The sequence below is a fragment of the Salvelinus alpinus genome, chromosome 21 (genome assembly GCF_045679555.1).
Source record: "Salvelinus alpinus chromosome 21, SLU_Salpinus.1, whole genome shotgun sequence".
In the NCBI taxonomy this organism is placed as follows: Eukaryota; Metazoa; Chordata; class Actinopteri; order Salmoniformes; family Salmonidae; genus Salvelinus; species Salvelinus alpinus.
The window spans coordinates 21,005,279-21,033,278 of NC_092106.1; the positions used below are offsets into that span (position 1 = coordinate 21,005,279).

Sequence of the window (28,000 nt, forward strand, 5' to 3'; positions counted from 1 at the left end):
ACTGGAGGCTTTGTGCCATGGATCACCACTGGAGGCTTCGTGCCATGGATCATCACTGGAGGCTTCGTGCCATGGATCATCACTGGAGGCTTCTTGCCATGGATCATCACTGGAGGCTTCGTGCCATGGATCATCACTGGAGGCTTCTTGCGATGGATCATCACTGGAGGCTTCGTTGCCATGGATCACCACTGGAGGCTTCTTGCCATGGATCATCACTGGAGTGGAGAGATACACAGGAAGCCTGGCAGACAGGAGCAGACACAGGACTCACCAGGCTGGGGAGACATGCAGGAGGATTAGTTCTTAACACAGGCACAGGGCTCACCAGGCTGGGGAGACATGCAGGAGGCCTTGTCCTTGGCCGAGGCACCGGATACACTGGGCTGTGGAGGCGCACTGGCGGTCCCGAGCGCAGAGCTAGCACAACTCGTCCTGGCTGGATACCCCCTGTAGCCCGGCAAGTGCGGGAAGCTAGAACAGGCCGCATTGGGTTGTGCTGGCGAACCGGGGACACCGTGCGTAGGGCTGGCGCATGATAACCCGAGCCGAGGAGACGCACTGGAGACCAGATGCGCTGAGCCGGCACCATCCCTCCTGGCTCGATGCCCACTCTAGCCCGGCCGTTGCGAGGAGCTGCGATGTAGCGTACCGGGCTGTGAACGTGCACTGGAGACACCGTGCGCTCCACCGCATAACACGGTGCCTGACCAGTACAACGCTCCACCCGGTAAGCACGGGGAGTTGGCTCAGGTCTACAATCTGACTGAGCCAAACTCCTCGTGTGCCAAACTCCTCAGGACGGCGATGTTCTCTCGTCTGTCCCCAGGGTCCCTTGCCTTCCAGGATTTCCTCCCATGTCCAACTCTCCAGGTAACCACGCTGCTTGGTCCTCTTTTGGTGGGTAGTTCTGTCACGCTCGTCTGATGAAGAATGAGGAGTGGACCAAAGCGCAGCGGGTATGTGTTCATGATTTTTATTTAACTCAGAACACTACGAACAAAAATAACAAAGAGACAAACGAACAGTTCTGTAAGGTAACCAAACTAAACAGAAAACAACTACCCACAAAAACCATGTGGGAAAAAGCTACCTAAGTATGGTTCTCAATCAGAGACAACGATAGACAGCTGCCTCTGATTGAGAACCACCCCGGCCAAACAACAAAGAAATACAAAACATAGAAAATGAACATAGAATGCCCACCCAAATCACACCCTGACCAAACCAAAATAGAGACATAAAAAGCTCTCTACGGTCAGGGCGTGACATAAATCATAGAGTAAAAGCAGGTGAGCTTGGCAGCAGAGAACTGGATGGAAAGGCAGAGAACTGGATGGAAAGGCGGCCAAAGGAGGTGTTGGATTTCGGGATGACCAGTGAGATATACCTGCTGGAGCGCGTGCTACGGGTGGGTGTTGCTAAGGTGACCAGTGAGCTGAGATAAGGCGGGGCTTTACCTAGCATAGACTTATGTATGACCTTGAGCCAGTGGGTTTGGCGACGAATATGTGGTGAGGGCCAGCCAACGAGAGCATACAGATCACAGTGGTGGGTAGTATATGGGGCTTGGTGACAAAACAGATGGCACTGTGATAGATTACATCCAGTTTGCTGAGTAGCGTGTTGGAGGCTATTTTGTAAATGACATTGCCGAAGTCAGGGATCGGTAGGGTAGTCAGTTTTACGAGAGTATGTTTGGCAGCATGAGTGAAGGAGGCTTTGTTGCGAAATAGGAAGCCGATTCTAGATTTCATTTTGGATTGGAGATGCTTAATGTGAGTCTGGAAGGAGAGTTTACAGTCTAACCAGACACCTAGGTATTTGTAGTTGTCCACATATTCTAAGTCAGAACCATCCAGAGTAGTGATGCTAGTCGGGCGGGAGGGTGCGGGCAGCAATCAGTTGAAGAGTATGCACTTAGTTTTACTGGCATTTAAAATCAGTTGGAGACCACGGAAGGAGTGTTGTATGGCATTGAAGCTCATTTGGCAATTTGTTAGCACAGTGTCCAAAGAAGGGCCAGATGTATACAGAATGGTGTTGTCTGCGTAGAGGTGGATCAGAGAATCACAAGAAGCAAGAGCGACATCATTGATATACACAGAGAAAAGAGTCGGCCTGAGAATTTAACCCTGTGGCATCCCCAAAGAGACTGTCAGAGGTCCAGACAACAGGCCCTCCGATTTGACACACTGAACTCTATCTGAGAAGTAGTTGGTGAACCAGGCGAGGCAGTCATTTGAGAAACCAAGGCTATTGAGTCTGCCGATAAGAATGCGGTGATTGACAGAGTCGAAAGCCTTGGCCAGGTCGATGAAGACAGCTGCACAGTACTGTCTTTTATCGATGGCGGTTATGATATTGTTTTGGACCTTGAGCGTGACTGGGGTGCACCCATGACCAGCTCTGAAACCAGATTGCGTAGTGGAGAAGGTACGGTGGGATTCGAAATGGTCGGTGATCTGTTTGTTAACTTGGCTTTCGAAGATTTTAGAAAGGCAGGGCAGGATGGATATAGTTGATATAGTTGCTCTGATCAGGCCCTACACCCAAACAAGGGCACTGCGTTCATCCACCTCTGGCCTGCTCGCCTCCCTACCTCTGAGGAAGTACAGTTCCCGCTTAGCCCAGTCAAAACTGTTCGCTGCTCTGGCACCCCAATGGTGGAACAAACTCCCTCACGACGCCAGGTCAGCGGAGTCAATCACCACCTTCCGGAGACACCTGAAACCCCACCTCTTTAAGGAATACCTAGGATAGGATAAAGTAATCCTTCTAACCCCCCCCCCCCCCTTAAAAGAGTTAGATGCACTATTGTAAAGTGGTTGTTCCACTGGATATCATAAGGTGAATGCACCAATTTGTAAGTCGCTCTGGATAAGAGCGTCTGCTAAATGACTTAAATGTAAATGTAAATATAGGTCTATAACAGTTTGGGTCTAGAGTGTCTCCCCCTTTGAAGAGGGCATGACCGCGGCAGCTTTCCAATCTTTGGGGATACGATACGAAGGAGAGGTTGAATAGGCTAGTAATAGGGGTTGCAACAATTTCGGCTGATAATTTTAGAAGAGGGTGCAGATTGTCTAGCCCAGCTGATTTGTAAGGATCCTGATTTTGCAGCTCTTTCAGAACATCAGCTGTCTGGATTTGGGTGAAGGAGAAGCGGGGGGGGGAGGCTTGGGCAAGTTGCTGCAAGGGGTGCTGAGATGTTGGCTGGGGTAAGGATAGCCAGGTGGAGAGCATGGCCAGCCGTAGAAAAATGCTTATTGAAATTATCGATAATCGTAGATTTATTGGTGGTGACAGTGTTTCCTATCCTCAGTGCAGTGGGCAGCTGGGAGGAGGTGCTCTTATTCTCCATGGACTTTACAGTGTCCCAAAACTTTTTGGAATTAGTGCTACAGGATGCAAATTTCTGTTTGAAAAAGCTAGCCTTAGCTTTCCTAACTGACTGTGTATATTGGTTCCTGACTTCCCTGAAAAGTTGCATATCGCGGGGGCTATTCGATGCAGAATGCCACAGGATGTTTTTGTGCTGGTCACGGGCAGTCAGGTCTGGGGTGAACCAAGGGCTATATCTGTTCTTAGTTCTACATTTTTTGAATGGGGCATGCTTATTAAGATGGTAAGGAAAGCACTTTTAAAGAGCAACCAGGCATCCTCTACTGACGGGATGAGGTCAATATCCTTCCAGGATACCCGGGCCAGGTCGATTAGAAAGGCCTGCTGGCTGAAATGTTTTAGGGAGCGTTTGACAGTGATGAGGGGTGGTCGTTTGACCGCGGACCCATTACGCACGCAGGCAATGAGGCAGTGATCGCTGAGATCCTGGTAGAAGACAGCAGAGGTTTATTTAGAGGGCAGGTTGGTCAGGATGATATCTAAGAGGGTGACCATGGTTACGGATTTAGGGTTGTACCTGGTAGGATCCTTGATAATTTGTCTGAGATTGAGGGCATCTAGTTTAGATTGTAGGACGGCCGGGGTGTTAAGCATGTCCCAGTTCAGGTCACCTAACAGTACGAACTCTGAAGATAGATGGGGGGAAATCAATTCACATATGGTGTCCAGGGCACAGCTAGGGGCTGAAGGGGGTCTCTAAGAAGCGGCAACGGTGAGAGACTTGTTTCTGGAAAGGTGGATTTTTAAAAGTAGAAGCTCGAATTGTTTGGGCACAGACCTGGATAGTATGACATAACTCTGCAGGCTATCTCTGTAGTAGATTTCAACTCCTCCCCTTTTTGCAGTTCTATCTTGTCAGAAAATGTTATAGTTAGAGATGGAAATTTCAGGATTTTTGGTAGCCTTTCTAAGCCAGGATTCAGACACGGCTAGGACATCCGAGTTGGCGGAGTGTGCTAAAGCATTGAATAAAACAAACTTAGGGAGGAGGCTTCTAATGTTAACATGCATGAAACCAAGGCTTTTACAGTTACAGAAGTCAACAAATGAGAGCGCCTGGGGAATGGGAGTGGAGCTAGGGGCTGCAGGGCCTGGGTTAACCTCTACATCACCATAGGAACAGAGGAGGAGTAGGATAAGGCAATGGCTAAAGGCTATAAGAACTGGTTGTCTAGTACGTTCAGAACAGAGAGCAAAAGGAGCAGATTTCTGGGCGAGGAAGAATAGATTCAAGGCATAATGTATAGGCAAGGGTATGGTAGGATGTGAGTACAGTGGAGGTAAACCTAGGCATTGAGTGACAATGAGAGAGGTTTTGTCACTAGAGGCACCATTTAATCCAGGTGAGGTCACTGCATTTGTGGGGGGTGGAACAAAAGGGCTAGCTAAGGCATATTAAGCAGGGCTGGAGGCTCTACAGTGAAATTAGATCAGTCGTGATGGATCGGCGGGGCTCCGTGTCGTCAGTAATAGGGTCCAGGCCAATTGGCAAAATAGGTATTGTAGCCCAAGAATTGGGCTAGCTGGGAGATGGGCCTAGCTCGAGGCTAGCTCCAGCCTAACTGGTGCTTGCTTCGGTACAGAGACGTTAGCCAGGAGTAGCCACTCCGATAGCAGCTAGTTAGCTGCGATGATCCGTGGTAAAGGTTCAGAGCTTGCGGTAGGAATCCGGAGATGTGGTAGAGAAAAAGCAGTCCGATATGCTCTGGGTTGATATCGCACTGTGCAGACTGGCAGGAATTGACCGGGCTGAGGCTGGCTGATGTCCGAGTTAACGGTGATGACCGCTAGCAGTGGCTAACTGACTACTAGCTAGAAGCTAGTTAGCTGGCTAGCTTCTGATGGGGGTTCCGGTTCTTAAGTGTAAAAAAATAGCAGATCCGTACCACTTTGGGTGAGGCGGGTTGTTCAGTCCGTAGATGGAAATTGAGATAAAAAAGATGTACTAAATATATACAAAGAAAACGATATATACATGGGACGGGGCGGGACAAGACAAAACAGACGTACGACTGCTACGCCATCTTGGAACCGAAATCGGGTAGAGCGAAAGTACAGACATGAGTTGGGATAGTGTTTGTGATTCAAAAAACTTGCTGTGTCTCAAACTAAACTAAAACCAAAGCAAATAAAGGTTTACTTATTACTTAGTACTAACCAAAATAGAATCCCAGCCTTCTATGGAGCTGGAAGAAGTCTGCACTGGCTTTGGCCTTAACATCTGTTCTTTTCTGTACCAGCAACTCCCCAAAGTCAAATCAAATCAAATTTTATTTGTCACATACACATGGTTAGCAGATGTTAATGCGAGTGTAGCGAAATGCTTGTGCTTCTAGTTCCGACAATGCAGTAATAACCAACAAGTAATCTAACCTAACAATTCCACAACTACTACCTTATACACACAAGTGTAAAGGGATAAAGAATATGTACATAAAGATATATGAATGAGTGATGGTACGGAACGGCATAGGCAAGATGCAGTAGATGGTATAGTGTACAGTCTATACATATGAGATGAGTAATGTAGGGTATGTAAACATAAAGTGGCATAGTTTAAAGTGGCTAGTGATACATGTGTTACATAAAGATGGCAAGATGCAGTGGATGATATACAGTACAGTATATACATATACATATGAGATGAGTAATGTAAGGTATGTAAACATTATATTAAGTGGCATTGTTTAAAGTGGCTAGTGATACATTTTTACATAATTTCCATCAATTTCCATTATTAAAGTGGCTGGAGTTGAGTCAGTATGTTGGCAGCGGCCACTAAATGTTAGTGGTGGCTGTTTAACAGTCTGATGGCCTTGAGATAGAAGCTGTTTTTCAGTCTCTCGGTCCCTGCTTTGATGCACCTGTACTGACCTCGCCTTCTGGATGATAGCGGGGTGAACAGGCAGTGGCTCGGGTGGTTGTTGTCCTTGATGATCTTTATGGCCTTCCTGTGACATCGGGTGGTGTAGGTGTCCTGGAGGGCAGGTAGTTTGCCCCCGGTGATGCGTTGTGCAGACCTCACTACCCTCTGGAGAGCCTTACGGTTGTGGGCGGAGCAGTTGCCGTACCAGGCGGTGATACAGCCCGACAGGATGCTCTCGATTGTGCATCTGTAGAAGTTTGTGAGTGCTTTTGGTGACAAGCCGAATTTCTTCAGCCTCCTGAGGTTGAAGAGGCGCTGCTGCGCCTTCTTCACAACGCTGTCTGTGTGGGTGGACCAATTCAGTTTGTCCGTGATGTGTACACTGAGGAACTTAAAACTTTCCACCTTCTCCACTACTGTCCCGTCGATGTGGATAGGGGGGTGCTCCCTCTGCTGTTTCCTGAAGTCCACAATCATCTCCTTTGTTTTGTTGACGTTGAGTGTGAGGTTATTTTCCTGACACCACACTCCGAGGGCCCTCACCTCCTCCCTGTAGGCCGTCTCGTCGTTGTTGGTAATCAAGCCTACCACTGTAGTGTCGTCCGCAAACTTGATGATTGAGTTGGAGGCGTGCATGGCCACGCAGTCGTGGGTGAACAGGGAGTACAGGAGAGGGCTCAGAACGCATCCTTGTGGGGCCCCAGTGTTGAGGATCAGCGGGGTGGAGATGTTGTTACCTACCCTCACCACCTGGGGGCGGCCCGTCAGGAAGTCCAGGACCCAGTTGCACAGGGCGGGGTCGAGACCCAGGGTCTCGAGCTTGATGACGAGTTTGGAGGGTACTATGGTGTTAAATGCTGAGCTGTAGTCGATGAACAGCATTCTCACATAGGTATTCCTCTTGTCCAGATGGGTTAGGGCAGTGTGCAGTGTGGTTGCGATTGCGTCGTCTGTGGACCTATTGGGTCGGTAAGCAAATTGGAGTGGGTGTAGGGTGTCAGGTAGGGTGGAGATGATATGGTCCTTGACTAGTCTCTCAAAGCACTTCATGATGACGGAAGTGAGTGCTACGGGGCGGTAGTCGTTTAGCTCAGTTACCTTAGCTTTCTTGGGAACAGGAACAATGGTGGCCCTCTTGAAGCATGTGGGAACAGCAGACTGGGATAAGGATTGATTGAATATGTCCTTAAACACACCAGCCAGCTGGTCTGCGCATGCTCTGAGGACACGGCTGGGAATGCCGTCTGGGCCTGCAGCCTTGCGAGGGTTAACACGTTTAAATGTTTTACTCACCTCGGCTGCAGTGAAGGAGAGCCCGCAGGTTTTGGTAGCGGGCGTTGTCAGTGGCGCTGTATTGTCCTCAAAGCGAGCAAAAAAGTTATTTAGTCTGTCTGGGAGCAAGACATCCTGGTCCGCGACGGGGCTGGTTTTCTTTTTGTAATCCGTGATTGACTGTAGACCCTGCCACATACCTCTTGTGTCTCAGCTGTTGAATTGCGACTCTACTTTGTCTCTATACTGGTACTTAGCTTGTTTGATTGCCTTGCGGAGGGAATAACTACACTGTTTGTATTCGGTCATGTTTCCGGTCACCTTGCCCTGGTTAAAAGCAGTGGTTCGCGCTTTCAGTTTCACGCGAATGCTGCCATCAATCCATGGTTTCTGGTTTGGGAATGTTTTAATCATTGCTGTGGGTACGACATCGTCAATGCACTTTCTAATGAACTCGCTCACCGAATCAGCGTATTCGTCAATGTTGTTGTTGGACGCAATGCGGAACATATCCCAATCCACGTGATCGAAGCAGTCTTGAAGCGTGGAATCAGATTGGTCGGACCAGCGTTGAACAGATCTGAGCGCGGGAGCTTGCTGTTTTAGTTTTTATTTGTAGGCTGGAAGCAACAAAATGGAGTCGTGGTCAGCTTTTCCAAAAGGAGGGCGGGGGAGGGCCTTATATGCGTCGCGGAAGTTAGTATAACAATGATCCAAGGTTTTACCAGCCCTGGTAGCACAATCGATATGCTGATAGAATTTAGGGAGTTTTGTTTTCAGATTAGCCTTGTTAAAATCCCCAGCTACGATGAATGCAGCCTCAGGGTGTGTGGTTTCCAGTTTACAAAGAGTCAGATAAAGTTCGTTCAGGGCCATCGATGTGTCTGCTTGGGGGGGGATATATACGGCTGTGATTATAATCGAAGAGAATTCCCTTGGTAGATAATGCGGTCGACATTTGATTGTGAGGAATTCTAAATCTGGTGAACAGAATGACTTGAGTTCCTGTATGTTGTTATGATCACACCACGTCTCGTTGATCATAAGGCATACACCCCCGCCCTTCTTCTTACCAGAAAGATGTTTGTTTCTGTCGGCGCAATGCAGTTTCTCTCTATGGCCACATGCAGGGCTGTCTGATCTGCAGAGAAATGCCAATCAATCAAGCAATCAATAAATCAGTTATGAACAATATATACCAGCCGTATTTAATGGGTAGTTCTAGCATTTGCCCTTGAGCATTGTTAGATTTCTGACCAAGAATGAAAATGAGACACTTTCTCTCTCTGTCTCACATTTGAACTCTGGGTCAGTGAGATGTTTATTGGTAACTTCAAGATACTGTAGTAGCCCATTTAGTTTGGTTTCGTCTCTTTTTGAAGCTGCCGCAAACAAACGTTCCATGTCAAATGTCTTGGTTTCCTCCAAATTCTGGTCTTTAGTTAATATCAGAAGTCCATCTGTATTTTTTCTGAAATACAGTATATAGCACCAAAATTACACATGTTATAAACAACTTTGCTTTGAATCCTTAATTAGAGCAGATGAGCCTATTGAATTAATAACATTACAGCAGGATGCATTTCTGGAATGTTTCGACTGTTCTTGTCTATTCATGTTCTGTATTGTGTAACACTTCAAGTTTTGTGTGGCCCAGGAAGAGTTGCTGCTGCTTTTGCAACAGCTAATGGGGATCCTAATAAATTGCCAAAAATACCAAAAACGTCCTCCACAGGCAGCGTTGGCTGAAACACGCTTTGACTTTTGAGTGTAATGTAATTGAATAGGGTGATCTACTCTGATTAGTATATACATGTGCACTGTAAAATAATTATTGAGGTGATCAGTAAATTGTACTTGAAAATATAATTATTTTGACATCTTTACTTGAATATAATTAGTACTTTACTCTACTTCACTTGTTCAATCAACACCCCCCCCAAAAAAATGAATTCAACATAAGATAAATGTATAATCTAAACAACTATTTGTGTGTAAAAACGACGAGGAAAATTGTGTTTAACTTACTCAATTTTCATAATATTTTCAATCTACTTAAGAATTTGAAGTTCTTCCAACAACTTGCCATGTGGCTCTGTTTTCAAAGAATTGTGGGTAATTGTGTTTAAAAAATAAATACTTTTACTCAATGTTGTATGCATGTTTGAAGAACGAAAAGAACATTTCTATATTAGTATCAAACTGTTTGTTATGCTATGAGGTACAATGGATCATGATGAATGGATATCAAAACCGTCCAGAAAATGTACTTTCAATAATGAGACCATCCATTCTCACCTATGTGAGAATGCTGTTCATTGACTACAGCTCAGTATTCAACACCATAGTGCCCACGAAGCTCATCACTAAGCTAAGGACCCTGGGACTAAACACCTCCCTCTGCAACTGGATCCTGGACTTCCTGACGGGCCGCCCCAGGTGGTAAGGGTAAGAAACAACACGTCTGCTACGCTGATCCTCAACACTGGGGCCCCTCAAGGGTTAGTACTTAGTCCCCTCCTGTACTCCCTGTTCACCCATGACTGCGTGGCCAAACACGACTCCAACATCATCATTAAGTTTGCTGACGACACAACAGTGGTAGGCCTGATGACCGACAACGATGAGACGGCCTATAGGGAGGAGGTCAGAGGCCTGGCAGCGTGGTGCCAGGACAACAACCGCTCCCTCAATGTGAGCAAGACAAAGGAGCTGATCGTGGACTACAGGAAAACATCAACGGGTCTGTAGTGGAGCGGGTTGAGAGTTTCAAGTTCCTTGGTGTCCACATCACCAATGAATTATCATGGTCCAAACACACCAAGGCAGTCATGAAGAGGGCACGACAACACCTTTTCCCCCTCAGGAGACTGAAAAGATTCGGCATGGGTCCCCAGATCCAAAGTTATACAGATGCACCATTGAGAGCATCCTGACCGGTTGCATCACCGCCTGGTATGGCAACTGCTCAGCATCTGACCGTAAGGCGCTACAGAGAGTAGTGCGTACGGCCCAGTACATCACTGGGGCCAAGCTTCCTGCCATCCAGGACCTATATAATAGGCGGTGTCAGAGGAAAGCCCAAAAATGGTCAGAGACTTCAGTCACCCAAGTCTAGGACCAAAAGGCTACTTAACAGCTTCTACCCCCAAGCCATAAGACTGCTTAACCTGTTGAGGACAGAGGGCGCTGTTTTCACTTTGGGGGAAAATCGTGCCCAATTTAAACGGCCTCGTACTCAATTCTTGCTCGTACAATATGCATATTATTATTACTATTGGATAGAAAACACTCTCTAGTTTCTAAAACCGTTTGAATTATATCTGTGAGTAAAACAGAACTCATTTTGCAGCAAACTTCCTGACCAGGAAGTGGAAAATCTGAAAACGATGCTCTGTTCTAGGGCCTGCCTATAAATGGGCTTGATACGTATTAGTATACATGCACGTCATACACCTTCCACTAGATGTCAATAGGCAGTGAGAGAAGAAATGGAGTGTTTATCTTGGTCTGAGGTGGAATAAAAGCTCTTGGCATGACGTGTCACCCATTTCCTGTTTTCTGGAAAGCGCGAGAAGGAGCCTGGGATTGCCTTCTGGAAAGCTGTCGTTATAGACCACTAATATCTCCGGCTTTGATTTTATTTGATAAATGTGACAATATCATCGTAAAGTATGTTTTTTCAATATAGTTTTATTAGATTATTTTAATTTTTTCGGGACGTTAGGCGTGTTGCGTTGTGTGCCTTTGTTCAGGAAGGAGAGCTTCGCGCTACTTTGCTAGCTTTCCGTGCTAATTGACTGGAGAAGAGGACGTTCTAAAACCAAACAACGATTGTTCACGACAAAGGACCCCTTATACAACATTCTGATGGAAGATCATCAAAAGTAGGACCCATTTTATGATGCTATTTCATATATCTGTCGAACATGTGTACTATTAGGTAGCGCCCAGATTTTGGGCACGCTCTCGCTATAACATAAGCTGGATGTCGTAATGAAGTTATTTTTAGAATTCTAACACGGCGATTGCATTAAGAACTAGTGTATCTATCATTTCCTATACAACATGTATTTTTTAGTCATGTTTATGAATAGTTATTTGGTCAGAATAGGTGAGTTTTAGAAAAATATCCGCACATTCTGGGAAAAAGATCCTACGTTAGCACAATGTATAATCACTGATTTCAGCTCTAAATATGCACATTTTCGAACAAAACATAAGTGTATGTATAACCTGATGTTATAGGACTGTCATCTGATGAAGGTTTATGAAGGTTAGTGAAAATTAATATCTTTTGCTGGTTTATTCGCTATCGCTAACGTGCCTATTGCTATCGCTAACGTGCCTTGATGAATGAATGCGGTAGTGTGGTAGGCTATTGTAGTAAGCTAATATAATGCTATATTGTGTTTTCGCTGTAAAACACTTAAAAAATCAGAAATATTGGCTGGATTCACAAGATGTTTGTCTTTAATTTGCTGTACACCATCGATTTTTCAGAAATGTTTTATGACGAGTATTTAGGTATTTCACGTTGGTCTCTATAATTACTCTGGCTGCTTCGGTGCTATTTTTGACGGTAGCTGTGATGGTAGCTGCAATGTGAAACTGATTTATACCTCAAATATGCACATTTTTTGAACAAAACATAGATTTATTGTGTAACATGTTATAGGACTGTCATCTGATGAAGTTGTTTCTTGGTTAGTTTGGTTGGATCTTGGTTAGTTATGTTGGTTTTGTGCATGCTACCTGTGCTGTGAAAAATGTCTGTCCTTTTTTGTATTTGGTGGGGGGCTAACATAAATATACGTGGTGTTTTCGCTGTAAAACATTTAAAAAATCGGACATGTTGGCTGGATTCACAAGATGTGTATCTTTCATTTGCTGTATTGGACTTGTTAATGTGTGAAAGTTAAATATTTCTAAAAAATATTTTTTGAATTTCGCGCTCTGCCTTTTCAGTGGAATGTGGGAGGAGTTCCGCTAGCGGAACCCCGGAGCCAGACAGGTTAACAATTAATCAAATGGCCATCGGACTATTTACATTGACACCCCCCCCCCCCCCTAATTGTTTTGTACACTGCTGCTACTCACTGTTTATTATCTATGCATAGTCACTTCACCCCTACCTACATGTACAAATTACCTCAACTAACCTGTACCACCACACATTGACTCGGTACCGGTACCCCCTGTATATAGCCTTGTTATTGTTATTTTATTCTGTAACTTTTTATAATTTTTTACTTTAGTTTATTTGGTAAAAAATGTCTTAACTCTTTTTTAACTGCACTGTTGGTTAAGGGCTTGTAAGTAAGCATTTCACGGTAAGGTCTACACTTGTTGTATTCGGCGCATGTGACAAATAAAGTTTGATTTGATTAGTTAGCACCTGCGCGCCACTCTTGACAGAGTCATAAACATCAAGCTACAATGCTTGCAGCTTAACCCCCAGTTAGTGCTAGTGGAATGAGCACTGTGCTCAACAATTCCTGCTAAAGTGGATAAAAATGTAAAGTGATCAAATACATAAAGCCATGTTTAACACTAAGACCTGATCAATGAAAGTAACTAAACAGAAAGATTAACAGTTCTAGATTTAATCAAATTAAGTTGGATCTTAGACATTTTTTATACAGGACTTAACTTTTAGTGTTTCACAAACAGTAAAATATAAAGTATATAATACTTAAAAATACATCAATACAGCAAATAGTTGCATAATATTTTTTAAAGTATGTTTTTGTATCCAACTGGTCGCCTTTTTGTCTTCTTTTTGGATTACCTGCCATTTAGACGCCTAACTTCCACTGACCTTATCACAACATTGTCACATTGTTAAAGAGATGTTAAGTTAATTACTTATTATGTTGCTCTTGTGTATGAGTCTGTAAGAAATTAGTACCAAAATGTAGCACCTCTCTTCAAGAGGGCACATCAACTTATGTGGTAGACTCCTTATCAGGACTTGTCTCGCTGATAAGTGGTTGGTCCAGTTCATTTGGGTGTTCATTGGGGTCTAGTCCTTTGGGTGTGGTACACTGTTGTTAGGCTTGGGGTTAGATAAAGGGGAGGAAGATGTTGTCTGTCCTGCTCCTCCCACTCACTCACTAGACAAGATGGATGGCATTGCTGTTGTTCTGGAAAAATAAAATAAAACATTAAAGTTCATCCTATCCTAATTTAAATAGCTTAGTATTGATACCTGAAATGTTACGTGAATATCTTAATCTAACACTATATCTTCATATGTAGTCTATTGATATGCCATCATCGTTAACTAATTCAGCTAAAATAATGATATCTGAGATTTGAACTCACCCAGAAAGTATGTCTTAAGGTGTTACCTCACAAGTGATCAGTGACCAGACAAGACAGTAAAAAATACCAGTTTGCTCATTCACTCATTTCTTGTCTAGTCTTGATTCTAGATAGATAGAGTAAGCATGCATGGCAAAACTGTCAAGTTCATTAGCATATGATACTTTATGGTGTTATATACTGAACCTTTGTATGTACAGTACCAGTCAAAAATGTGGACACACCTACTCATTCAAAGGTTTTTCTTTATTTTGACTATTTTCTACATTGTAAAATAATAGTGAAGACATCAGAACTATGAAATAACACATATGCAATCATGTAGTAACCAAAAAAGTGTTAAACAAATCAAAATGTATTTTATATTTGAGATTCTTCCTGGGTCTCCCGGGTGGCGCAGTGGTCTAGAGCACTGCATCGCAGTGCTAGCTGCGCCACCAGAGTCTCTGGGTTCGCGCCCAGGCTGGGCTGGGTTCGCGCCCAGGCTCTGTCGCAGCCGGCCGCAACCGGGAGATCCGTGGGGCGACGCACAATTGGCAAATAATAGTCGTCCGGGTTAGGGAGGGTTTGGCCGGTAGGGAGGGTTTGGCCGGTAGGGATATCCTTGTCTCAGTATGTAAAAAAAAAAAAAAAAAAATGTAATAAAAAATGTATGCACTCTACTGTAAGTCGCTCTGGATAAGAGCGTCTGCTCTTGGCCGGTAGGGATATCCTTGTCTCAGTATGTAAAAATGTAATAAAATGTATGCACTCTACTGTAAGTCGCTCTGGATAAGAGCGTCTGCTAAATGACTAAAATGTAAATGTAAATGTCTTCAAAGTAGCCACCCTTTGCATTGATGACAGCTTTGCACAATCTTGGCATTCTCTCAACCAGCTTCTTTAGGTACGGCTAAGTGAGCTGCTGTCATGATTAAACCTCTGGTGATAGGTCAGTGAGCTGCTGCCATAGTGTTAAAGCACAGTTGATACGTCAGTGACCAGTTGTTCTTCTGGGGTTTGTTTTGTATCCTCTTTAGAACCGTTATAGTGTTCTGTGATGTCAGAAAGGTTTCTGTCTTTCCTGTAGAAGGGGGAGTGTGAATGAACATTACATTTTATAACAAGAGTCTCTTAATCTCTGTTACCAGGAAAAAAAATTGTAACTCAGGCAAATATTTATTGTAAATGCCATACTTCTTGACGTTTTCAAACTTCCAGTCCTTATAGAACTCCCTCTTTTTCATCAGGTAGAGAAGAATCCAGTCACAGAGCCAGGTCCCCTGCAACAAAACGAGGCCCATGAACATATATAATATAAAACAATAAAATATAGAGAATATACTATATACCTGTATTGCAGAGGAGGCTGGTGGGAGGAGCTAGAGGAGGACGGGGTCATTGGTGTTATGTCCGTCTTTAGAATGAGACCAAGGTGCAGCGTGGTAGGCGTAAATTTTTTCTTTATTCAAAATGACACCGAAAAACAACAAAATAAGAAAACGAACGTAAAGCTATATGCAGTGCAGAAAGCAACTACACACAAACAGATCCCACAACTCAAGGTGGGAAAAAGGGCTGCCTAAGTATGATCCCCAATCAGAGACAACGATAGACAGCTGCCTCTGATTGGGAACCATACCCGGCCAACAAAGAAATAGACAAACTAGAATGCCCACCCAAATCACACCCTGACTTAACCAAATAGAGAAATAAAAAGGCTCTCTAAGGTCGGGGCGTGACAGTACATCCCCCCCCCCCCCAAAGGTGCGGACACCGGCCGCAAAACCTGACTCTATAGGGGAGGGTCCAGGTGGGCATCTATCCTCGGTGGCGGCTCCGGTTCGGGACGTAGCCCCCGCTCCGCACGCTGATCTCTCCGCTTCCGTGGAACCGGACGTGGATCGTCGCCGAAGACTCCGGACCGTGAATCGTTGCCGGAGGAACCGGACCGTGGATCATCGCCGGACGCTCTGGACTGGGAACCCCCGCTGGAGGCTCTGGACTGCAGACCGCCGCTGGAGGCTCTGGACTGCAGACCGCCGCTGGAGGCTCTGGACTGCAGATCGTCGCTGGAGGCTCTGGACTGTGGACTGTCTCAGGAGGTTCCGGACCGTGGACCGTCACTGCAGGCTTCGTGCCATGGATCATCACTGGAGGCTTCGGGCCATGGATCATCACTGGAGGCTTTGGGCCATGGATCATCACTGCAGGCTTCGGGCCATGGATCATCACTGGAGGCGTCGGGCCATGGATCATCACTGCAGGCTTTGTGCCATGGATCATCACTGGAGGCTTCGGGCCATGGATCATCACTGAAGGCTTTGGGCCATGGATCATCACTGGCTTTGTGCGTGGAGCAGGCACAGGACGTACTAGGCTGGAGACACGCACTGAAGGCCGGGTGCATGGAGCTGGCACAGGATATACTGGACCGTGGAGGTGCACTGGAGGTCTGGAGCGTAGAACTGGCACAACCCGTCCTGGCTGGATGCTCACTGTAGCCCGGCAAGTGCGGGGCGCTGACACAGGACGCACTGGGCTGTGCAGGCGCACTGGAGATACCCTGCGTAGAGCTGGCACAACCCGTCCTGGCTGGATGCTCACTTTAGCCCGGGAAGTGCGGGGCACTGGCACAGGACGCACTGGGCTGTGAAGGCGCACTGGCGACACAGTGCGTAGAGCCGGCGCAGGATATCCTGGACCGAGGAGGCGTACTGGAGAACAGGAGCGCTGAGCTGGCACAACCCGTCCTGGCTGTTTGCTCAATTTTGCACGGTAAGTGCAAGGAGCTGGCACAGAACGCACCGGGCTGTGCATGCGCACTGGAGACACATTGCGTATCTCCGCAAAACATGGTGCCTGAACGGTCACACGGTCCTTAAAGCGAGTGCGGGGAGTTGGCTCTGGTCTGAAACCTGGCTCCGCCAACCACCCCGTGTGCAGCCCCCCCCAAAAATTTGGGGCTGCCTCTCGTGCTTACGTCATATTCTTGATTCCTGGTTTCGTCGCCGTTCCTCTCTCGCTGCCTCCACCTGCTCCCATGGAAGGCGATCCTTTCCGGCCTGGATCTCCTCCCACGTCCAGGATCCTTTACCGTCTAATATATCCTCCCATGTCCAGGATGTCTGCTCCTCCTGGCCACGCTGCTTGGTCCTTTGGTGGTGGGATCTTCTGTTACGTCCATCGTTAGAATGAGATCAAGGTGCAGCGTGGTAGGCGTACATTTTTTCTTTATTCAAAATGACACCGAAAAACAACAAAATAAGAAAACGAATGTAAAGCTATATGCAGTGCAGAAAGCAACAACACACAAACAAGATCCCACAACTGAAGGTGGGAAAAAGAGCTGCCTAAGTATGATCCCCAATCAGAGACAACAATAGACAGCTGCCTCTGATTGGGAACCATACCCGGCCAACAAAGAAATAGACAAACTAGAATGCCCACCCAAATCACACCCTGACCTAACCAAATAGAGAAATAAAAAGTCTCTCTAAGGTCAGGGCGTGACAATTGGAATGACTGTAATGGAATAAATGGAACGTCTACCATTCCATTTCTACCATTCCAGACATTACAGACCACCAGCCTCTTCTGTGAAATTGATAAGTATTGTCTCAATACGAATGTCATCTTTTTTTTAAAACAAGTTAATCTGAAAGTATTGTTTTGGCTGTACAGGTATGTGCAGGTCTGTTGAATAATACTTACACCACCAATACAAGCTAGTCCTGAGCCTATATTGATAACGGTGGGAATGATACAGAACTTTCCAGCCTGTAGTAGAAAATAGAAGAAAGTAACAATATGGGAATCAAAACATCAGGAAACAAAATAGATGCATTCATCCTGAAAAGCCATATAATAAGACATATTTCTCATACCTTTCCATGCACCATGATGTTGATGCGTATGCCATACACTTTGAATTGTGTTCGGTAGACTTCTCCAGACTCATTTTTGTAATACCGAGCATGTCTGTTATGAGAGTACCAAAAATGTGGAAGATTGAAGTATGACTTCAAATTAAGTATTATTTGTCAACTTCTTGTGTGTGTGTTCATGTGTGTGTGCATGTGCGTGTGTGTGTGTGTGTGCGCGCAAATGTGTGTCACCTGAAGTTGAATCCTGTGGACTCTCTGGACCCATTAATGTCAATGCGAGTAAAGTTGTACCGGGGCTTGCATTCTGAGTGATCTCTGTCAAGGTCACACTTCCACTTAATCAGAATTCCAATTGAACCACCCTGGAGAGAGAGAGATAGTATTGATAGCGAAATGCTCTATTTACATGATTTATGTATTTTGTTGGTGGCTTACTCTTTGATGGTATGCACATCTTACAGAGTCTACATTTAACTGCTTAAAGTAATTGAAAAAAACATCCTCATCCTTATCAACGTCATCATCAATAACAACAACAAATACACTTTTCAATTGTGAAAACTGACCCTCAAAACCATGTCCTGAAAGCTGTGTCCAGTCTGGTAAACAATGTCTCCCAGGCGAAATATGGGGCAGTAGGGTTCAAGGAGCTCATCATAGTGACATTTCTTCAGATGGTATTTGTCAGCTGTGTCCTGAACATTGGCCCTGTAAATTGGGTGAAACATTTTAAAGATGAATGTTTTTATATCAAATTGCAGAAAGTAAACACTCTGAAATACTTCATATTAACCGATTAAAAGACTCCAGCTCTAGTTTATACATTTAAACATTTGAAGAAAACTCTGGCAGAAATCCATCGGTCTGTCTATTTTGTATGTGTTTTTAACATAGATAACTTACTTTGAGAAACTGAATTTGGGAAATCGGATGAAATTCTTTATGAAGATGGTGAAGTTCTCAGCTTCTCTTAAAATAGACATACGTTTATGTCCATCCCTGAAGACATGAAGGGAAGGAAGATTACTACTGTGTACACATGCTCATGTGTGTGTGTGTGTGTGTGTGTGTGTGTGTGTGTGTGTGTGTGTGTGTGTGTGTGTGTGTGTGTGTGTGTGTGTGTGTGTGTGTGTGTGTGTGTGTGTGTGTGTGTGTGTGTGTGTGTGTGTGTGTGTGTGTGTGTGTGTGCGAGTGTGTGTATGTGCCTGTGTGTGTGTAGGATACGGACCCTTGTTAAGGTAAGGGGTGGCGGTTGGGTGAGGGGTGGAAGAGGATACGAACCGGATTAGAGTAAGGCTAGGTGGTAGGGGGAAGGGTTAGATATCTCTAAATTGGATAGAACAAGAAAAAGAAAATAAATCAACTGTAATTGTATATTTAAAAATAAAATGTATGTATAAAATAACATATGGTCATGTGTGATTGGAGTCAGTTGTGCACGGCTATGTCGGGGATAGTGGAATATGTTGGGTCAGTTTCAACCTTGGAGCATTTTGGACATGGGGGTGTCTGTGGTCCATTTGGCCTCTTCCACAGCTTCCTTCAATAATGGAAGCTGTGGAAGCTGATGGATCTGTTGATGAACTTCTGACCAATGATTGACTGAATCCAGATATGTTGTGGGTGTAATGATTACTGATTTACCTTGGTAGTCTGTAGGCCATTGTTATTGCTATGTTTTGGATTGTCAGTAGCCAATTAATCTGCTGTGGTGAGGCTGTTATCCAGGCTGGTAGGGCATATTTAAAGAAAGATCGGATGTAGCTGATATAGACTTTAAACACTGTCTGAGGTGATTTTCTTCCGCACATGGTTTTTAAGTGGTTGAGTCTTTTTCGTCCCTCTCTCTTTATGTTTGTGATATGTGTTGTCCAGTGCATTTTCTTCTGAAAGGTGACGCCAAGGAATTTAGCCACTTTTTCTAAATGTATTAATTTGCCATAAAGCTTGAGTTCAATGGGTTTCTTTGTTTTTTGGATGGTGCTTCTTGTAAAGAGGACACATGAAGTCTTTTGTGGGTTCAACTTTACGCACCACATGTTAGACCATGTCTCTAACTCTTGAATAGACTGCTCAAGTTTTTTGGCAGCAAGTTGAGGACATTTGGAGCTGGACCAGTAGCAGAGGTTGTCAGCAAACTGTGAAACTTGACCTATGGTGGATGGAGGTTAATAGATGTCTAATATATATAGCAGGAATGCCATAGGACTGCTCCCTTTGGGACACCTGCTTCAGGGGTAAATGGTGGGGATATTGCTGTGGAAGCCTTTACTTTATTTGTGCGGTTGTGGAGGAAGCTGGTGTTGATGTTTTTGATGGAAGGTGGTAGTTTAAGATTGGAGTCTGCAAGTCGATAGCACAACTCATTATGCCACATCTTGTCGAATGCCTTTTCTATATCTAAGAAGACGGCCAGGGTAAAAAATGTTTTCTTGAAATTTTGGAGAATTTCTTCTGAAAGTCTTATCTGTAGTTGATCTTGTTTTTTTGACGCCAGCCTGATGGACTCCAAGAAGGCCCATTTCCTCGGTGTGGCTGCTCAGTCTTTGGATGAGTACTCTCTCAAACAGCTTTCTAACATGGCTGAGGAGGCTGACTGGTCTGTAGCTTGTGATGTTGTATGGGTCTTTATCAGGTTTGTGAATCATTATAACAACTGCAGATTTCCAAGGCAGGAGGAAGTGGCCGTGGGTGAGACATGAGGTGAAGAGGTTGGAAAGGTGGTGTAGGTATTCATTGGGTGCTTGTTTATTGATGGTGCTGTCAATGTTTTCTACCCCAGATGTTTCGATTATTTTTTAAATTCAGATGGATCTTAGTTTCTTCGATAGTGACGGATCGGGGTGGATTTTTCTATTTATTTAAACTTTATTTAACTAGGCAAGTCAGTTAAGAACACATTCTTATTTACAATGACGGCCTACCAAAAGGCCTCCTGCGGGGACGGGGGCTGGGATTAATAATAAAAATATAGGACAAAATACACATCACGACGAGAGACACCACAACACTACATAAAGAGAGACCTAAGACAACAACATAGCATGGCAGAAACACATCACAACACAGCATGGTAACAACACCACATGACAACAACATTGTAGCAACACAACATGGCAGCAGCACAATATGGTAGCAGCACAAAACATGGTACAAACATTATTGGGCACAGACAACAGCACAAAAGCAAGAATGTAGAGATAACAATACATCATACAAAGCAGCCACAACTGTCAGTAAGAGTGTCCATGATTGAGTCTTTGAATGACGAGATGGAGATAAAACTATCCAGTTTGAGTGTTTTTACAGCTCGTCCCAGTCGCTAGCTGCAGCGAACTGAAAAGAGGAGCGACCCAGGGATGTGTGTGTTTTGGGGACATTTAACAGAATGTGACTGGCAGAACGGGTGTTGTATGTGGAGGATGAGGGCTGCAGTATGTACTGTATCTCAGATAGGGGGGAGAGAGGCCTAAGAGGGTTTTATAAATAAGCATCAACCAGTGGGGCTTCAACGGGTATCCAGAGATGACCAGTTTACAGAGGAGTATAGAGTGCAGTGATGTGTCCTATAAGGAGCATTGGTGGCAAATCTGATGGCCGAAAGGTAAAAAACATCTAGTCGCTCGAGAGCACCCTTTCCTATAAATTACGTCTCCATATTCTAGCATGGATAGGATGGTCATCTGAATCAGGGTTAGTTTGGCAGCTGGGGTGAAAGAGGAACGATTACGACAGAAGAAACCAAGTCTAGATTTAACTTTAGCCTGCAGATTTGATATGTGCTGAGAGAAGGACAGTGGTGACTACCTCAAGCTCTAAACCCTCAGGTAGTAATCACACCAGTGGGAGAGGGGCATTCTTCTTACCAAACCACATGACCTTTGTTCTGGAGGTGTTAAGAACAATGTTAAGGGCAGAGAAAGCTTGGTGGACACTAAGAAAGCTTTGTTGTAGAGCGTTTAAGGGGCCAGCTGAGTATAAGACTTTATCATCTGCATATAAATTAATGAGAGAGCTTCCTACTGCCTGAGCTATGTTGTTGATGTAAATTGAGAAAAGCATGGGGCCTAGGATCGAGCCTACTGGTCTACTGGTGTCGGGAGAGAGGTAAGTGTCAGGTGTGAGGTAAATATTGTTTTCTGTACTTCTCTATCAACAATGTTTTCCATTCTTGGTCAAAGTGAGGGTCATTGCGGCAAGAGTGGACATTGTGTAGGTGTTTTCTGAATACTATTGCTTTTGCTTTGTTATCTTCTATTTGGTCTTGGGACTTCAACACAGGTATGATATTGTTAGTTTTGTCTACGTTAATACTCTTGGATTTTGCTGCTTCTGCAAGGCCTTAACCACATGCTTCAATCTGCGGTGAACCAATGGGAATATTTGCATTCTCTCGAGGGGGGGTGACAATCAGACTCGAGTTGCTTTTCCCTTTGTTACACTCCAGTGATTATCGGCAATGCTCCTATGAAGCCCTCGGTGACACTCCAAAACAAAACTTAAGGGAAATTACACAAAATACACACATGAAAAAGACTGAGAGCAAGCCATTTCCTGGTAGAATGCAAAACATTTTCATTAGATTTTGTCATATCATGACACACTTACTGTGATTGGTGGTAACTCTCAATGGGGCACCAGCTATATATCTCACACGTACCACTGGATTTCCCGTTGTCTCTCAAGCAGCGGCCTGTCCTAAATCCTACAGAAAATTATATTTTATGTTTGTGAAGAGTAAAGGAGATAGTATATATAATTTCTTGTTTCAATTTGTTTCAATTCAATTTGAGTCTTCAAAAATTGCTACCATGGCCAGCTTTCACTGACTCTCCCTTTGCACAGTCTTTATCTCCCTTACAGTGGCCATCCGGCACATCAGGGCTCTGTGAAACAATACCAAACCAAATGGTATGGTTTAACAAATACAGACCAAATACAGTATATATTGGACTTTTAAAGGGTGATTAAAGGTGACAACACAAAGCAATGAAAGGGAATTCCCTTACCTCAGCACAGTTGCCCAACTTCTGGTTAGGTGTCTCTATAAAATTGGTAACAATGAAAAAAACTGCTTCACCCTATAGGAAAAAATTAAAGAGTGTTAAACAAGCCTGGTATCAACTGATAAGTGTCAGTGTGGCACGCATTTGCAGAAGAATATAGATCACGAGACATGACACATAAGTCAATACATTATATTCAAAGCGAAAAGATATGCATCAATGTATTGATGCATTAATCAATGCATTGCATTCAAGGCAAGAAAAGTTAGTGATAACGCTGCAATGGTTATATTGGTGAAATACTCTGCCTGCCTGCCTGTCTGTCTGTCCGAGTCTTTCATCAATATACCCATTGCAGCTTTATCACCAACTTTTTTGCCTTGAATGCAATGTATTGACTTATCTGTGTGAAAATCTACTTAACGCACATACACCTACACCTCTCTCTACTCTCTCCCACCTCCACAGACAGGATATTGAAGCATAGATATGCATCTGGGTATAAGTGAATACATTGCATTCAAGGCAAAACAAATAATTGGGGATTCACATAATTGGATAATTGGGGGAAAACTCAAACTCTGTGAGTGGATAAGTCTGTATGTCTGTCTTTTACCCCCATTGCAGCTTTATCACCAACTTTATTGCTTTGAATGCAGTGTATTTATGTATGCATCAATATCCTATCTGGAGAGGTGGGAAAGAGGAGGGAGAGGGAGATAGATGAGAAGAGGGGGAGTGAGGGAAATAAGGACAGAGAGAGAATGGATACGGGAGCAGGCAGAGAGAGAGAAGTAGGTGACTGCAGGAGAGGGGAGAGAGAGGGAGATGGTGAAGGAGGGAGGGAGGAGGAGAGAGAAGAAGGGAGAGGGTGGAGGGGGTGAAGGAGAGAGAAGAGAAGAGAAGGAGGGGGGATAAAGAGGAGGTAGAGAGAGACAGAGGCAGGCAAAGAGTGGGATACAGAAGGAAGGTGGGAGAGAGAGAGAGAAGAGAGAGATGGAGATTAGAGAATAGAGAGAGAGGGAAACATGCCTGTCTGTGAGTTTATATGTCTGTCTGTCTGTGTTCCTGTCTGAGTATTTTTTATCAATTTTACCCATTGCAGCTTTACCAACTTTTTTTCCTTGAATGCAATGTTTTGACTTACAGTATCTTTGTTCATCAATCTACTTGAAAAATATACAGTATATTCATCAATGAATATATTTTGGCAAAATTATACCAGACTGACGCTTATCAAAAATATAATGCTGGGTGGAAGGATCTGCATGATAGCTAAAAATCTTAAGCTTCATAACTTCGTTTCAAGAAGATCTAAATGCATATTCTCATGAAATTAATTGAGATAAAATATTGGCATGCAGATGCTGTATAGACGTTTCACCATTCATGATTAACAGTGAGAAAAATGGAGGGTGACCACAAAAATGTGTGCATAAAGGTAAACAAACACATTCAACAGATGTGATACAGAGTTTTTTCTCTGACGATGAGGCTTCCGGGGGGAGTGACGGGGGTGGAACGGGGCGGTTACCATTGGAAACGCAGCCTCAGCTTTTATTCTATTTTAGCAATAAGGCCCAAGGAGGTGAGATATATGGCCAATATACCATGACGAAGGGCTGTTCTTAAGCACACTGCAACGCAGAGTGCCTGAATGCAGCCATTAGCAGTGATATGTTGGCTACATACCACAAACCCCCGAAGTGCGTTATTGCTATTATAATGGCCATAAACTAACCCCCCCCCCCCCGAGGTGCCTTATTGCTATTATAAACTGGTTACCAATGTATTTAGAACAGTAAAAATAAATATTTTGTCATACCCGTAGTATACGGTCTGATATACAGTACCAAGGCTTTCAGCCAAGCTGCATTCAGGGCTCAAACCACCCAGTTTATAATTATATTTATTCTAGCAGTCAAGCACAGTGGATGAGATAGAAATAAGACCAAACATTAACATCAAAGGACTTAAATGGGATTGTAGTTAGTCTGACCTGGGGTGGAATGACATAGTCCACAGGCTCCCACACCATCTGTCCGGACTCTGCGGTGTTGGTGATTGCCACTCCCTTCAGTTTGGTAATCACAGCACTCTGGATAGATTCCTCCTTGGCCTGGTAGGACTTCTTGCTCAGGAATACATACCTGTGTAGACCAGGAGGACAATATAGCTATCTCAATGAGGATCAAAAAAATCTGCTTGAGCTTAGAAAATGTGGAGGTTACTAGGGGTTAAAAATATTGATTGTAATATATTTTACACGTTACGTTTATGTGAACTAACAAATATATGGACTAGATTGTATTTTATTAATAACATTTAATATGCCCTTAGATCATTATAAGGGCATACATCTTGAAAATGTGGAAATTAATTTGTTGAGTTCCTTACCCAACAAGGTATCCAATGATGGATAATTGTATAACTCTGTACAAAGTGCCGACTCTCTTGCTTTCTGCAATGATGAATTTTCCAGTCTTGTAGTTAAGACAGGAAAGAACATTTGAAATAATTTTGCTTTTACAGCTATTGGAAGCCATTCCCCGGCCGTGATACTGTAAATTTGAAGACAACAGTCGGTTATACAGCCACTGCAACCCTTGAACCCACAGAAGCCATCACAGTCCAGTACTTGTTCATGGGTGCCAAAATGATCAGAGAAAAATGAACTACATTGGGAAACGTTATGATGTTGATTTCATAGTATTTTCAGTGTGCTAGTGTAACACTCATTATATTGAAAATATACATTAAAACTCACAAAAAAATATATAGTGAAATGAGATCATAGTTTAGTTTCTTACCCTGGTCTCCGAGATTATTTAAATCTGGAATCAAATTAAAATCTTGTCTCTACCCATCAGCTTTCATACTAAAAACAATGTAATGATGACATCATTTCCTTAGGTCATATATCTATTCAGCCAATGAGTTTCAAGGGGCATGGCTTTTAAATCTTCTGAAGAGACAGCTTGTGATGGGGGGAGGGAATTAACAGCACACTGTAGAGCAGCATGATTTAAAAGAAATGAGTGGCAGATGTAAGAAACAAGAAACAAGTCACAGGATGTAGAGGTTCACATGTGCAAGTTGTCGCAACATTTTTCCACAGCCTATGATGTTCTGTACAAAACAACAGTACACAGTACACTTTCTGTCCAAAAATGATGCAGAAAAATTAATCAATGCTTTTGTCACTTCTAGGTTAGACTACTGCAATGCTCTACTTCCCGGCTACCCGGATAAAGCACTAAATAAACTTCAGTTAGTGCTAAACACGGCTGCTAGAATCTTGACTAGAATCCAAAAATGTGATCATATTACTCCAGTGCTAGCCTTTCTACACTGGCTTCCTGTTAAGGCAAGGGCTGATTTCAAGATTTTACTGCTAACCTACAAAGCATTACATGGGCTTGCTCCTACCAATCTTTCCAATTTGGTCCTGCCGTACATACCTACACGTACGCTACGGTCACAAGACGCAGGCCTCCTAACTGTCCCTAGAATTTCTAAGCAAACAGCTAGAGGCAGGACTTTCTTCTATAGAGCTCCATTTTTATGGAATGGTCTGCCTACCGATGTGAGAGACGCAGACTCGGTCTCAACCTTTAAGTCTTTATTGAAGACTCAACTCTTCAGTAGGTCCTATGATTGAGTGTAGTCTGGCCCAGGAGTGTGAAGGTGAACGGAAAGGCACTGGAGCAAAGAACCGCCCTTGCTGTCTGCCTGGCCGGTTCCCCTCTCTCCACTGGGATTCTCTGCCTCTAACCCTATTACAGGGGCTGAGTCACTGGCTTACTGGTGCTCTTCCATGCCGTCCCTAGGAGGGGTGCGTCACTTGAGTGGGTTGAGTCACTGGCCCAGGAGTGTGAAGGTGAACGGAAAGGCACTGGAGCAAAGAACCGCCCTTGCTGTCTGCCTGGCCGGTTCCCCTCTCTCCACTGGGATTCTCTGCCTCTAACCCTATTACAGGGGCTGAGTCACTGGCTTACTGGTGCTCTTCCATGCCGTCCCTAGGAGGGGTGCGTCACTTGAGTGGGTTGAGTCACTGACGTGATCTTCCTGTCTGGGTTGGCGCCCCCCCTTGGGTTGTGTTGTGGCGGAGATCTTTGTGGGCTATACTCGGCCTTGTCTCAGGATGGTAAGTTGGAGGTTGAAGATATCCCTCTAGTGGTGTGGGGGCTGTGCTTTGGCAAAGTGGGTGGGGTTATATCCTGCCTGTTGGGCCCTGTCCGGGGGTATCGTCGGATGGGGCCACAGTGTCTCCTGACCCCTCCTGTCTCAGCCTCCAGTATATATGCTGCAGTAGTTTATGTGTCGGTGGGCTAGGGTCAGTCTGTTATATCTGGAGTATTTCTCCTGTCTTATCCTGTGTGAATTTAAGTATGCTCTCTCTAATTCTCTCTCTCTTTCTCTCTTTCTTTCTTTCTTTCTTTCTCTCTTTCTCTTTTTGAGGACCTGAGCCCTAGGACCATGCCCCAGGACTACCTGGCCCGATGACTCCTTGCTGTCCCCAGTCCACCTGGCCGTGCTGCTCCAGTTCCAACTCTTCTGCCTGCGGCTATGGAACCCTGACCTGTTCACCGGACGTGCTACCTGTCCCAGACCTGCTGTTTTCAACTCTCTAGAGACAGCAGGAGCGGTAGAGATACTCTGAATGATCGGCTATGAAAAGCCAACTGACATTTACTCCTGAGGTGCCCACCTGTTGCACCCTCGACAACCACTGTGATTATTATTATTTGACCCTGCTGGTCATCTATGAACATTTGAACATCTTGGCCATGTTCTGTTATAATCTCCACCCAGCATAGCCAGAAGAGGACTGGCCAGCCCTCATAGCCTGGTTCCTCTCTAGGTTTCTTCCTAGGTTCTGGCCTTTCTAGGGAGTTTTTCCTAGCCACCGTGCTTCTACACCTGCATTGCTTGCTGTTTTAGGCTGGGTTTCTGTACAGCACTTTGAGATATCAGCTGATGTAAGAAGGGCTTTATGAATACATTTGATTTGATTTGATACACATTGGAATGTAACTGATTTCCACTTTTGCATGAGACCAACGTTTTGAAAGGCAGGGATGCTTTTGTTGTTGGTTTTAGAGATGTTTTTTTAGATAAAATCCCAAAACATTCTCTTTTGCTCAGAGTATTATTTATGTCACCTCCCCTGTCTGATATCTTGACTTTCTCTATGCCACAAAATCTAAAGGTAGAAATGTCATGTTTTTGGTCATTAAAATGTACTGCGACTGGAT

At 44.3% G+C, this 28,000-nt stretch overlaps 1 protein-coding gene and 1 long non-coding RNA gene across 2 annotated transcripts; one reads left to right on the forward strand and one right to left on the reverse strand.

The window, feature by feature from the left end:
• Positions 1-27,999, forward strand: LOC139548017 (uncharacterized). Its single transcript, XR_011669615.1, has 2 exons — positions 1-959; positions 27,204-27,999. It is a non-coding gene; the product is annotated as an uncharacterized lncRNA (long non-coding RNA).
• Positions 14,098-25,688, reverse strand: LOC139548015 (P2X purinoceptor 5-like). The gene is made up of 13 exons (XM_071357307.1): positions 25,553-25,688; positions 25,140-25,303; positions 24,742-24,892; positions 22,746-22,817; positions 22,547-22,622; positions 22,345-22,441; positions 18,640-18,735; positions 18,303-18,444; positions 17,968-18,098; positions 17,737-17,830; positions 17,564-17,629; positions 15,047-15,132; positions 14,098-14,933 (listed from the first exon to the last, which is right to left on the reverse strand). The coding sequence occupies exons 2-13, from the start codon at positions 25,286-25,288 to the stop codon at positions 14,825-14,827; spliced, it is 1,269 nt and encodes a 422-aa protein (XP_071213408.1). The 5' UTR covers positions 25,289-25,303; positions 25,553-25,688; the 3' UTR covers positions 14,098-14,824.
• Position 28,000: the final 1 nt, after the last annotated feature.

What these genes read in the sequence shown, in the direction of transcription:
- LOC139548015 (XM_071357307.1), bottom strand. Translation starts at nt 25,288, where the DNA reads ATGGCTTCCAATAGCTGTAAAAGCAAAATTATTTCAAATGTTCTTTCC. An exon ending in ATCATTGGATACCTTGTTGG is followed by an intron (nt 24,893 to 25,139) that starts GTAAGGAACTCA and finishes TGGTCTACACAG; the next exon opens with GTATGTATTCCTGAGCAAGA. An exon ending in AGTTGGGCAACTGTGCTGAG is followed by an intron (nt 22,623 to 22,745) that starts GTAAGGGAATTC and finishes ATTGTTTCACAG; the next exon opens with AGCCCTGATGTGCCGGATGG.